General features: G+C 36.9%; 2 protein-coding genes across 4 annotated transcripts in view; both read right to left on the bottom strand.

Moving 5' to 3' along the window:
- Window positions 1–308: 308 nt before the first annotated feature.
- psmg2 (proteasome (prosome, macropain) assembly chaperone 2) lies at window positions 309–7,217 on the bottom strand. The gene is made up of 7 exons (XM_015380507.1): window positions 7,009–7,217; window positions 4,673–4,844; window positions 4,321–4,379; window positions 2,352–2,470; window positions 2,093–2,272; window positions 697–817; window positions 309–606 (listed from the first exon to the last, which is right to left on the bottom strand). The coding sequence occupies exons 1-7, from the start codon at window positions 7,063–7,065 to the stop codon at window positions 523–525; spliced, it is 792 nt and encodes a 263-aa protein (XP_015235993.1). The 5' UTR covers window positions 7,066–7,217; the 3' UTR covers window positions 309–522.
- A 1,379-nt stretch (window positions 7,218–8,596) lies between these two features.
- Window positions 8,597–13,298, bottom strand: part of LOC107088358 (probable 2-ketogluconate reductase) — a 9,162-nt gene continuing 4,460 nt past the window's right edge. Inside the window, exons 3-8 of one of the 3 annotated variants that reach the window (XM_015380483.1) lie at window positions 11,976–12,357; window positions 10,756–10,927; window positions 10,500–10,678; window positions 10,328–10,424; window positions 10,039–10,215; window positions 8,597–9,840 (exon numbers count right to left, since the gene is read on the bottom strand). In XM_015380483.1, the coding sequence (XP_015235969.1) occupies window positions 10,059–10,215; window positions 10,328–10,424; window positions 10,500–10,678; window positions 10,756–10,927; window positions 11,976–12,357 (987 nt within the window). In that variant the 3' untranslated portion in view covers window positions 8,597–9,840; window positions 10,039–10,058. Of the gene's footprint in view, window positions 10,216–10,327; window positions 10,425–10,499; window positions 10,679–10,755; window positions 10,928–11,975; window positions 12,358–13,298 lie in introns of all 3 variants that reach the window. The other 2 variants (XM_015380482.1, XM_015380484.1) reach the window with 2 other exon arrangements.

Genomic DNA, 13,298 nt, shown 5'->3' with positions numbered 1-13,298 from the left:
TTGTTCAGGGTTTCTGAAGCCCTTTATGTTGATGTAACAGGTTTCCCCTTATACCTACCTTTCTATAAAATATTCCTTTCCCATAACAAGACACACACACAGCAACCAATACAATGATGCAAACAGACAAAAACCGCAGACTTGGCAGGCATTTCAGCAGTTGAAGCAAGAGTTGCAGATCGAATTACAAAGGAGGCTGGACTGCCTGGAATACTCGATGGCAGCGGGCCAAGCGCTTTCAGTTAACAGGGAATAGGTCAGAGCCAAGGGGGAGTGAAATCAGGTATTTATCACATTCAACAAACACACCAGTGTCATGAGTTTTATTGCAAAATATTCAAATGCTCAGAAACTGTGACAGAAGTGCTTGTTTGAGAATAATTCTCATAATATTGGCACATCAAATATCAAGATTTATGTCAATTTGGTATCCAGACTCAAACTGATTATAATTTGTATGCATCTTTAAAGAAATAGCATTTTAATATTTACTACAAGCTACTTTTTGCATAAAAATGTCAATCAGAAAAGTGCAGGAGGGATACCGCCTCCAAACAGCAGACTCCAGGAAGTTGGAATCTTCCACTTGCTGTTTGGTTCTTGGCACTGAAAAACAGAGAGTAGAGCAATTAGAAAAACTTTTCTTTTTTTGTTTTATTCCTCCACACTAATAGGAACGTCTTCAATTAGGATTACCTGACCGTCCAGCAGGTGGAGCCAGTCATTGAGGTGGTTGACCAGAGCGAACGCATCAGGAATGTTGTCGCCTTCAGAGCAGAAGAGCAGCAGCACTGCCACTGGGAGATTCTCTGCACAGCTACACACACATCCAGCACCACAGCATAGAAACATGGATTTAAAAATCAACATGTGATAGGACTTTATGATTAATAAAGAACAAGATTTAACTGTAACTAAATCAGGTACAATGTGCATTACCCAAGCATTAACACCCCCTCTACAACTTTTTTTTATGATACACCAAAAGAAAAGCAAAAAAAGTATAACATGTATTCCAAAAGCACGAATTTGTAAGACTACCCCTTCAAATGATACCCCTAAAATATAAACGAATAAAAGTTGTACGGATGTGCATATCCAGACAATATAGAAGAATCCAAACCCAGTTCAATAGCGTATTTTTCAACTCCTGCTAAATTCCAAATTACTTTCAAGTCTAGACTTTGATTAGGACATTTTAGAATAAGTAGCTCTGGCAGGTTCTTATTTAGTTTTGCCCTGTATGTAAATAAATCTATTGTCCCTTTTTCCTCTGACAGCTATAATGCATCTGCTGTGTTCCCACAGCATGAGGCTGCAAACACTTATCTTTGCTCTGTGTTTACGGAAGTAAAAACATGGATGGTAGTGCTGACGAACATCTAGCGATCTTTCCCAACCTTAAAAAACTCCATCTTTCCAAGATAGTTAAACATTAACACTACTCTCCGCATTATTGTCCACCATTGTTGTTGTTTTTCTTGCCACTTCTGCGTAGCAAGAAGCAGAATAGTGACCTTTGTCGGGTATTAATGACATTCAGGTCAGATGAATGCGACCTGGCCGTTCAGACACAGGTCACATTTGAAAAGATCAGATTCGTATCGGCTTCAGGACCACATAGCCAAATGGCCTGGGTCGCATCAGAAAAAAATCAAATTTGGGTCACTTCAGGCTGCAGTGTGAAGCTAGCCTTTGTTGAATCCCTTAAATGTATTCTTTTAAACCAAAACCTTTTTTCCCCCTCCATCTTGTCCAAAAAGGCCAGATTTGTTCTATTTAATCCAAAATATTCAAAACATGGCTATAGAGTCTTGCTGTTTGCTAGGCTCCTTGGTTCTCATGATAACATTTTCACAACAATTACAGAACAGCTGCTTTTATTGAGAGCATATTACACGAACAGATTGAGAAATTTTATTTAAAAAGGCATTCAGTTTCCCTTGATGTTATTTAGGGGTATCAGAGTTAAAAGGGGCACGCTCTTAATGTTATTTGTGAAAAAGCTTCTAAAATAAACCCATCTATTTTCACTTCACTGGTTGTTTTCTAAAGCTGCTCTCATTTTGTCTTATTGATCTTGTTTCTCTACCTGTCTGTGTAAAGTCCTTTGGTGATGCCTCCTCCGGGGATGCAGAGTCTTGGCTCTGCATCTGCATCCTTTACTCCAGGAAATGCAGGTATTCGCTCCATCTCCTTCCAGCTTAACTCCTTAAAAGCATCTGCACTCGCCGTCAGCAGGGACGGAGTGACCAGGTACCTAAGAGGAGTCCTGCCACAGCCAATTTGGGATTTCAGCCATGAATGTAAATAACTTCAGCAAAGAAACACATTATTACTTATTTCTTTACCCTTGCAGCTGCTGATCGTCCCTCTGGTAGGCATGGCTGCTGGACAGAACCACCGTCCTGGAGAAACCGCTGGCTTTGATCCATGATACCAGCTGCTGACGAAACCTTTTAGTCCTTGTCTGCAGTTAGAACAAAGTTTAGAGCAGTGAACAAAATGCTGTCACATACTGTCTTACTGTTATTGAAGAGTTTTTATGCTTGAAGCCTGACCTTGACCAACCCAGACACACAATCTAAACATTGTCTGTACAGTGGGGCCAATAAGTATTTAGTCAGCTTTGAATGTACACGTGTTCCTACTTAATGAGAGATTCATAGGTTAAATTCAACTATGAGAGACAAAATGAGAAATATATATTAAAAAAATAAAAATAAAAAAATCAAGGTAATCACATTGTAGGATTTTTAAAGAATTTATTTGTAAATTATGGTGGAAAATAAGTATTTGCTCAATAACTAAAGTTCAACTCAATATTTTGTAACATAACCTTTGTTGGCAATGAGAGAGGTCAAACGTTTCCTGTAAGACTTCACCAGGTTTGCACACACTGTAGCTGGTATTTTGGCCCATTCCTCATTGCAGATCTCCTCTAGAGCAGTGATATTTCTTGTCTGTCGCTGGGCAACACAGACTTTCACCTCCCTCCACAAATTTTCTATGGGTTTGAGGTCTGGAGATGCTTTTTACAGAGCCACTCCTTCGTTACCCGGGAGGTGTGTTTGATAATTGTTATAATGGAAGATCCAGCCACGTTTCATCTTTAACACTCTCACTGATAGGAGGTTTTGGCTTAAAATCTCACGATATATGGCCCTGTTCATTCTCCCCTTAACACAGATCAGTTTTCCTGTCCCTTTTGCATGGTGTTTCCTCCCCAGTGCTTCACAGTAGGTATGGTGTTCTTGGACTTAACTCTGATTCTTCTTCCACCAAACACAACGAGTTGGGTTTTTATTATTTTGGTTTCATCTGACCACATGATATCCTCCCAATCCTCTTCTGGATCATCATATGCTCTCTGGCAAACTTCAGGCGGGCCTGGACATGTACTGGCTTGAGCAGGGGGACACATATGGCACTGCAGGATTGGAGTCCCTCTGGGCGTAGTGTGTTGCTTATGGTGGCCTTTGTTACTTTGTTCTCAGGTCTCTGCAGGTCATTCATCAGGACCCTCAGTGTAGTTCTGGGATTTTTTTGTTTACTGTTCTTATGATCATTTTGACCCAACCGTATGAGATTATCAGTGGTCCTGTATGTCTTCCATTTTCTTAGAATCGCCCCCACAGTTGAGTTTTTCACACCAAGCTGCTTGCTTACGGTAGATTCACTCTTCCCAGTCTGGTGCACGTCTACTATTTTCGTCCTGGTTTCCTTCAACAGTTCTTTGGACATGGCCATGGTTGAGTTTGGAGTGTGACTGTTTGAGGCATTTGACAGGTGTCTTTTCTACAGATAAGGGGTTCAAACAGGTAATGAGTGGAGGACAGAAGAACTTCTTAAAGAAGAAGTTGCAGGTCTGTGAGAGGCAGAAATCTCGCTGGTTTGTGGGTGACCAAATACTTGTTTTTCACCATAATTTACAAATAAATTCTTTAAAAATCCTACAATGTGATTCCCTCGATTTATTTTTTTCCCCCTCATTTTGTCTCTCATATTTGAATTGTAATTATATTGAAAATTACAGACCCCTCTCATTATTATAAGTAGGAAAAATTGCACAACCAGTGACTGACTAAATACTTTTTGGCCCCACTGTATATTGATAAAACATTTGAATAACTCTATGATGACCTTGGAAGCTACGAGTTTGTTGAACATTCTTTTTGTTCCAGCAGTAATTCACAACAACAAATGTGACGTCAGCTAATATCCTCAACATTATCAATTTAGGAGACATTATAGGACTTACTTATTAGATGAGTTCAGAAGATCCACATAAAAAGACTAAACACAGTGCCGAGTATGTACCTGAATGATTGGTGCTCTGATCTGAAGAACTGCCAGTTTCAGCTCTGCTTCTGTGTAAACTGGATAAAAGACAGTTAACAGATTTAAAACATGCAGGCAGGATTAATGGTCAAAAACAACAACCATTTATACAGCAGACACATTTAACTCTTATAATAACAGAGATATTAAAAAAAAAATTTTTCAACATCAAAATAAAATACTAATATGTAGAGCATGATGGTGAACATCAGTGGAAAAATCTGTTCATGTTACACTTAACCTCCATTGCCAAGTCTGACAAATCTGCTGTTGTGACAGTATCTACAATCCAGTGGATTCCAAATGATGTCTACCAGAGATCTGGTACTACCTTCTGCAGGAGTGTGCAGCTCCTCAGCATCCTCTTTGCCGCTGGCGTACGGGTTGTTCCCAGCCATCGGGATGAGGCAGTCTGTGTGGAAGTAGCCCACTCTGCTCATGTTGAGAGTGGACACAATGAGGTCGACGGCCAGCTGACCCACGTTACCCACGGCCACTGCAGGCTGTTGGGGCAATGAACAAAAATGTTTTTAAAAACCCAATGTTTGAAAAACTAAGCCAAACCCATAAGAAATGTAAAACTGTGTTTTAAACCTTGAAAAAGAAAACAATTAAGTTTACTCAGAGCTCAATAATGTCTGTAATTCCAAACCATTGTTACTTCTAATTCCAGGAATCTAAGCAAGTTAAGATGTACTTGATAGTCTTGAGCAATTAAAAATGAAATTTAAAATGTTAAGCAATTAACTGAGTGTAAAAAAAAACAAAAACAAAAAAAACACTACAGGAACGGGCAGTCTGACTCAGTCAGAAGAACATCTCTTAAATAAAAGGAAACCAGTTTCGGAAGGAATGTGTTTACTTCTATAAACCTATACTTATAACCTCATAAATAGCAATTAAGTCCTCTTTCAAAATCCAACACAAAAATGTCCTTTTTTCCAGAATAACCGTCATTATGTTACGATGACGCTAGTTCTGATTCATCGGCTCCCGAAATTATTTGATAAATATATAGAGAAATAAAGAGAGCATACTTAGAGAAGACTTCAAAATGTAAAAATAAGACAAGGAAGGTGGCTTTTGTTTCTCTCATAAACCACAGGTTACGTTGAAATCAAAGACCCAATAAATGGCCTGGAGGTTTTTGTGATCTTTTTTTTTTTTTTTTTTTTTTTTTTTTTTAACATGAATGTTTAGTGTCTGCTTGTAGGATGTTTTTTGCAAAGAAACTTCCTGAGTCAATTTTTTTTTTTTATGTAATGTTCCTGAACTATATTCCTGATGAAAAGCACAAACAGTACATTACCTAGATGGGTTTGATTTGCAGCGATGCACCTTTCTGGACTCATTTAATCATAAACTAAGTCCAGATCTGTTAGATGATATCCCACAATGCCCTGTGCTCTCTTCATTTCCCATCCATTTTATAGGCAAGCAACACTAAACATGCTTTCTTTTGAATTGCAAATAAATTAAAGTAAATGTTGGTAAAGTTGGAGATCAGCTGTTACAGCTTATTCTTATTATGAAAAAATGTATGTGTACAAATGTGTAATGTCACCCAGGGATAAAAATGAATTCTGATGTTGTTAGTTATGTTGTTTCACCAATTTTTCTACCATTTGTTCCATGCAATCATTCAATTCAGTTCAATTCAGTTTATTTATATAGCGCCAATTCACAACACATGTCGTCTCAAGGACTTTACAGTTCACCAGATCATACAGTCAAACTGATTCAAAGTTTTCTATCTACGGAAAACCAGTTGATTGCATCAACTCATTAACTCGGATGCAATCCCTCACATTAAGCATGCTTGTAGCGACAGTGGAGAGGAAAAACTTCCATTTAACAGGAAGAAACCTCCAGCAATCATAAAAAAATACTTTTTTAATATAGAACTATTTTTGTACCATCAAAAATAGGAAATGGTTAAGTGTCTTACAAAATCTAATTCTTAGAGTGAGGCAGCTGTTTTCTGATAATATTATCAGATTTATCCATCATAAGATTTTGATTTGTAACAGTAACCACTGGGTTAATTCCCATAAAACTTTATATAGCAGATGCCTTATGTAAACAAACATGTTTTCAGTTTTATTTTGTTTCTAGTTCAGTGAAGAAGAGAAAGCAAATTAAGAAGAATCAGAAACGCTACCGAAATATGCTTAAATTCAAACATAAATACTGCATTTCCGTAATTTTCTTTTGGATACAAAACTACCCTTAACTTAAACTTTAAAAAAGGAAAAGCAAGGAAAATACTGCAAGTAGCAAGAAGTGAAAGTTTGCCCCTATGATAAAATAAAACTGAGGTTAAATTTTACTTTCATCAGCCCAACATCTGCAACAAACTTTAATCTGGTTTTCATATATAATTTTAAATAATAGCTTCTTTTTTTCCTTAGTTTCCTTTTAGAATATGACCATGCAAGTCTCACTTCACTGTGGATAATAGTATTATCTTACTGCTTTAGCCCACATATTTACCTGGTTTCACTTTTGTTATCCCCGCCAAGAAGTATGTTATTACTTCAAATTATACTTTAATTGGCTAGATAAAGAAATAAAGCTTTCCTCTTCTTGTGGATCTAGATTCAACAATACAAACATATGTTGAAGTTATGAGAAGCCCCTGCAGAGGATTAAAGCGGTCAAACTCACCATGACGAGGGTAAAACCTTTGAAGGCAGCCGGGGAGTTTTGTGAAGAGATAAACATGGCGGTCCTTGGTCGAAAAACACACAAAATTTGAGAGTTAAACAGAAACAATGGGTTTTTAATGTAGCTGAAGAAGAAAAACTATTGTTTCTGAGCAAGTTTCAATTCAAGCTTCATGCCTGCTAGATGTTATGGTCCTTTTAGAAGCCAACTCTCCGTCGATTAATGATGACGTAGAGGGAGACCTTCAAATGCCTGAAGTAAAGGCAACAAAATTAAAACTTTTCTCAACAACAACAGCTGAATTATCGTCGAAAAAGTGTGTTGCTTCTTTATTTTTTATCAGTTGACCAATAAGCTTAATATCAACCGGTTCTTTCTTTTCTTTTCTTTTTTTTTTAACCAGAGGCTGTGTTTGGTGTTCACAATAGAATTAAAGTTTTTAAAGTTAGTTATTATAATTTTGTTTTATTTATTTTTTATTTTGTGGGAGCATTTATATATAGCATCCCAATCCACACTCCATTCTAGAAGAAGAAGAAGAACTTTTTTAAAGTAGCAGTTAATGATCCAATAGATTTGCATGTTCATAATCATGTTGATATGCACGTTTTTTCCTCTAAAATGAAAACATTTATTCGCGTAAATTGGCTACATTTCCCCTCTAAATTTGCATTTTCATCGTCTCAATGTGCAGGTTTCTTTCTTGGAAGTTTTCTACTTTATCCATTTTAAAATAGCATCCTTATGAACTCAATTTGCATGTTTTTTTCCCTGTATATGTGCCTGTTTATTATAGTACATTTACTACTTGTTTCCTTCTAAATTTGCATGTTTATAATTTCATACACTTTGGTGTTTTTACTGGTAAATTTGCCTGTTTATTCTCGTAAATATGCCACTTTAAATTTTAATAATTTTTTTTCCCCCTCGTTGAATGGAGAGAAATGGCCCTAATACGCCATTGTATTAATTATAAATTACCAGGAAAAACAAAAAAACATTACAAATGGTGAATCCACACATCATTTTTCAGCCGTCTAGGCAAACGAAGCGTGAATAAAGCAGAAAAAGCAGAACAACCACTATACAAACTGATGATAAAGTTTGTCTAAGTCAGTTATACCAATTGTTCCTTCATATTTGACAGAGGCAAGCAGATCAACTGGGCTGCAAATAAACAGATTAACAGCAACACTTAAAACTGAGAAAATCCAACAAGTGCTGCTGGAAATTAAAATGTAATAAAAATCTTCTGTGTTTTGTTTACAATTCATTAAGACTGATATGTTTGGTTATAAAAAAAAAAAAAAAAAACAACAACACACAATTTCTGTCAAAGCAAGCCTTAAGAATTCTAAACGAAATGAATGCAATGCATAACCAAGCGATATTCACCAAGCACCATTTCCACATTACAACATGGAGGTGGCTGAATCATGCTCTGGAGTTACCTTTTTCAGATGGATCTAGGAAATTTTTATCAAGGTTTATGAACCCATGAACCCTTCCATAAATAAAAAAAATCCAGAAATATTAAAAGATAAAATTATTTTCATATTTTATTCTTAAAATACATATTATTTGTACTTTCAAACAAGTTGGTTTCATCAACTTAATCGTATTTGCTTTTTAATACATTATTTAGAACCCAAACCACCACAAAAGTTTTTGTCCCCACACTCAGTTATGAAGGGCAAGGGCTGTATTTTGAGTTTAAAATATGATTTTCTACCATTCAAAAATGCTAAAATCTATAAACTATGAAATTTATGATATAAATGACATTGAAACAATGCTGACTCAATATTATTAAATATACTCGAAAGTAGCTGTCCCCTTAACACTTAACTTCCTCTGAGCTCTTTCTTGAAGATCTATGAAGCAGGGACATATTAAGAACACTGACTATTTCAGAAATATAAACATTTATTTTATAATGTCAAATTAAGCTTTTTAATTACCCCACTGCTGTGACCCACTTTATTGGGAGAAAAATGCAAACATATTGAAACAAAGGTATTAAGCTTCATAACTGAGTGAATAGATCTAAACAGACATGTGGTTTCAAGCTCTATATGGACATTTTGTAAAATACAATTTTCCTTAAAACAAATTGATTTGCCTTTGTTATGAGTAACATCAGTTACTCTACATGTGCAGATACAATTTATTTATGACTTAAGTGGTGTATATAGAGTAATTTTTTTGTTTGTTTTTTAATTAAAAACAATTCATTACATTATAGTCTAAATTTAAATGTTAGAAAGAGAAATAAAAATCACAACATTTTTCCATCCCATAAGTGGCTGTTGCTGTTCTTTTTTGAAACCTTACATAATGATAACATTTTAAATTAACTTGTTTTCCAAATAAAAAATAAAGCTTTATTTAAATAATTAAAAAAACTTTAAGATGCTGCTATATCCCTTGTCCTGTGACAAAAACAAGACACAAAGAAAGAAATGTTATATTTAACAATGGTTTTAATCTAACAAAACTTGGAACACCATATCAATAATTGTAGATACACTAAATTCACATTGCAGGCAAAATGCTATGCATTAAAACATTACAATTAGGTTTTTTATATATATAAAATAAAAATTAACTTTTGAATTATAAGGAAATATAGCAAAATTACTGTATCTGCTCTGCTATTCTCCCTGGTTTTTTTAGGGTAGTGATGGGCTGGTGGTTAGGGTATGGAGCTTGGAATCCTGAGGTTCTGAATTCGAGCCCCAATCCCACAGATTACCACTCTGGCTCTCTGAGGAAAGACCCTTAACCCCCACACTGCTCCCCGGGTGTCACACAATGGCAGCCCACTGCTCCCTAAGGGGATGGATTAAATGCATTTCATTGTTCTGTAATTGTGACAGTGTAATGACAATAAAAAAATAAAATGGAAAAACTGGAAACAACAAGGCTTAAACTAACAGCATGTTGTGGTTGTAGCTCAAACTTTACAAGAATTGATGTTTAAGTATGAAAGTTGTAAATAATAGGCACAAACAAAATAATGCTCTTGACCTTGTCGACAGAAGAAAACTTTATTTTGGTTTGACTTCACTGGGAAGAGGTAGGCCTTTCACTCCTGCCAAAGCATTGTCTACCATCAGCTGCACCATCTTTCTTATTGTTGCATTAGTGTTTGTCCCAATATGGGGTGTTATCAGCACATTAGGAAGGCTGAGGAGAGGATGATCCCTGCACAAATTGAGATTCGATGTTAATATTTGCACATTTTAATCAACTGTTTGTAATACAGAAATTAACACTTATGCGTAAGCAAAAGAAGATGGTGTGTCTGAGAGCATACCTGGGTAAAGGTTCAGGGTGAGTCACGTCTAAGGCTGCAGCTCGGATGGTTCCAGACTTCAGAGCTTTGGCCAGAGCGTCCTGATCCACAACCAGACCTGAAACATTTAATAATTTAATAAAAAAAGGGCTTTTGAATAAAACTCAATGAAAAAAAAGAGCTTTCCTGATACCTCTGCTGACGTTTACGAGTGTTGCTGTGGGTTTCATGAGTGACAGCTCTCTATGGCTGATAAGACCAGTGGTGTCAGGGGTCAGGTTCACCACCACCACCACGAAGTCGGACTCTTTCAACAGGTCATCAAGTTTCTCACAGTAACTAGCTCCAACTGCCTGCTCATCTTCAACACTCCTAGAAAAACAGGAATCTTACCACGTGATCCCTCTCTCTTACTTGGGGAGACATGTTATTTCAGTTGAAACACTTACCTTCTGTTTCTGTTGTGGTAAAGAATCCTCATGTCGAAACCTTTGCTTCTCTGAGCAACTTTATATCCAATGTTTCCCATTCCAATGATCCCTAAAGTTGACCCTGTGACCTCAACTCCCAAAAGGCTTTGAGGCACATGGGTGGTTTTAGGATCGACTGATATTAGGTGGCCTAAAAGGACAAGGGAGACAAGCACTAAGGAGAGGCTAACAGAAAGTTTTGGTCAGAATTTTACACCCACATACAATTGAGGCAAATCCCTGTTAAATTTGGGGCTTCTAATCAATTTAGTCAAACTAATCAGTCTGGACAGGTGTTTCTCTTTAGCTCCACCTTTCTCATACCTGATTCAGAATAGTTAGGCCATCCGACTAAGTTTTTGCTGCTATACAGTATCTTTAGGCTGCTGGAGGACCTAGCAACCATTTTGCTCATTCTGCTTTACTCTATCTCTATTCTCCCATTCTGCAGTATTTGTTAGCTTCACATATAATTTTATGTTTCCTTAGCTTTATCGTGTAATAGTAGCTCTATCTGGACTGTTTCCTCTCGGATTGTGACACCATCCTGAACTGAAACATCTGCGGTGCTGCTGCCATCCAAAATCTTACTGTGACTAACTGTATGTGCTCTCTTTCACCCTCTGACATGGGGATTTCCTGGATGTGGCTACCTGTGAAGCTAGTTAACAGTTAGCTTTTTTATATAAGCTTCATTTTGTATGTATGCCTCTATCTCCTTGAACCCAAAGTCGCCCTTAGCAGCAGGCCGGTCATGGTGAGCCTGGTTTTGCTGGAGGTTTCCTTCTTGTTAAAGGGGAATTATTCCTCTCCACTGTCGCCGCATGTGTGCTCATTGTTAGGGATTGTGAAGTCAACCACAAAATCCAAACCAATATCGTGGCCACCAACTCATCCAGGAGGAGGATGTCTTGCAAGTCAGTAACTCGATACAATCAACTTTTAACCAATCTGACTGTATTGTCTCTTTTTTTTATTATCTTATTATAAATATGTATTTTTTTGTTATATAGACTGATGTTAAAACCAAAACTAGTCAATAAAAAAAGAATTAGCAATATTTAAAACTCTTGATGATCTAAGTATCCTTCTAGAACTGAAGTGAGCTATAAAGAAGCAAGTATAGTAACCGGTGAAAATATTTTTAAGGGGTTAGGGTATTTAAGATAATGTCACAGTTTTATCCCAATTGGTCTCACCCTCCACTACCATCCGTGCTGAAGCCAGAAGGAGAGCCATGGCCATATCTGCAGTGGCGTCGCTCACCACACCGGGAGTGTTGGCCACCTTCACACCGAGGCTGTTAAGGTACGGCACATCTAGGTGATCTATACCCACACCTCCATTGGCGACCACCTTCAGCGAAGGCAGACAGCTCAGCAGGGAAGGCTCGGCTGCAGGGCTGCAGTTCCACATAAGCAGGGCCTGGATTTTAGGGCCATGCAGCATGGGGTTTTTAAAAAATTCCTTAAGGCAGATGATGTGGAAATGCTTTTCAATAATGTCGATGACACTCTCTTGAAAACCTTCATCCCCCACCTCTGAGATTAGACCCCATGGTTTGGCCTCTGCCATCACCTGCTGGGATAAGAAAGTATTTTAAAATGTTATATGACCATGATGGTATTCAAACGTATCCACAGCATGACGCTGCTACCACGTGGTTGAGAACTGGTCCAAGAGCTGACATTTAAACCACCTATTTCAGGAAGATAGTTGGAAAACAAAATGCTGACTTTTTTGTTGAATGCAAACACAAAAAAAAGAAGAAAAGAAAAAAACAAACAAAAAAAACAACAACTCAGCAACGGTAACTTCATATGAGGCCAGGTAACAAGCAGAGACAAGATAACTGATTCCGCGTTAAACACCATACTTCCTGGTTAGCAGTTGACTACATCACCTGAGTCTGAATCTGGGATTTGTTTTGTTTTTCAGAGTCTCCGCTGAAAGGCAGCTGCAAACTGATGGTGCCTTACTACCAGAGCACTCTTGAGTGTTAAAAACGAGAGTGTGTCTCCAACAGTGGCCTTTACCTTCCAAGTGTTTATAAAAACAGGAAAACCAGGTTGAAGGCCAGCTATTGTTGTCTGGGCCCTCAGAACCCTAGTGCCAAGTAGTGTACATGAAATAAACTCCTTCAACCATTTGACTGTAGTTCCCCTTATTATAATCATACAACAAGACACTGTAAAAAAAAAAAAAAAATGACCTCATTGTACAATATAACTTGCTACTATTACTATAGCTAATACTTTAGTCAACAAACACAAAATTATTTTCTTGATTTATTTTCTATTTATTCATCTACTGTTTGTATCATTTTCTACTGCACTTTTTCACCCTATGATGTAAATAGACATTGATTATAAAAGGCTCTATCGTCATCTGCTTATTATAATATTGTATAAATTATTGTATATATTATTAATTACTTGAAGTGTATTTATTTATTTTTTTGCTTTCTTTTGCACATTGCATATTATCACTTTATTATAGATCTGTATATATATATATATATA

The sequence above is a fragment of the Cyprinodon variegatus genome, unplaced genomic scaffold (assembly GCF_000732505.1).
Source record: "Cyprinodon variegatus isolate N-32 unplaced genomic scaffold, C_variegatus-1.0 Scaffold216, whole genome shotgun sequence".
NCBI classification, from domain to species: domain Eukaryota; kingdom Metazoa; phylum Chordata; class Actinopteri; order Cyprinodontiformes; family Cyprinodontidae; genus Cyprinodon; species Cyprinodon variegatus.
Note: the sequence above shows the minus strand (reverse complement) of the source record. Positions and strands in the feature narration are given on the sequence as shown.

Bases quoted from the DNA above. Each gene is read 5' to 3' on its own strand.
- psmg2 (XM_015380507.1), bottom strand. From the start codon at position 7,065: ATGTTTATCTCTTCACAAAACTCCCCGGCTGCCTTCAAAGGTTTTACC. The intron at 4,845-7,008 runs GTGAGTTTGACC...TTGCCCCAACAG, and splicing joins AAGGTTTTACCCTCGTCATG to CCTGCAGTGGCCGTGGGTAA. The intron at 4,380-4,672 runs GTAGTACCAGAT...TCTTTTATCCAG, and splicing joins GCTGCACACTCCTGCAGAAG to TTTACACAGAAGCAGAGCTG.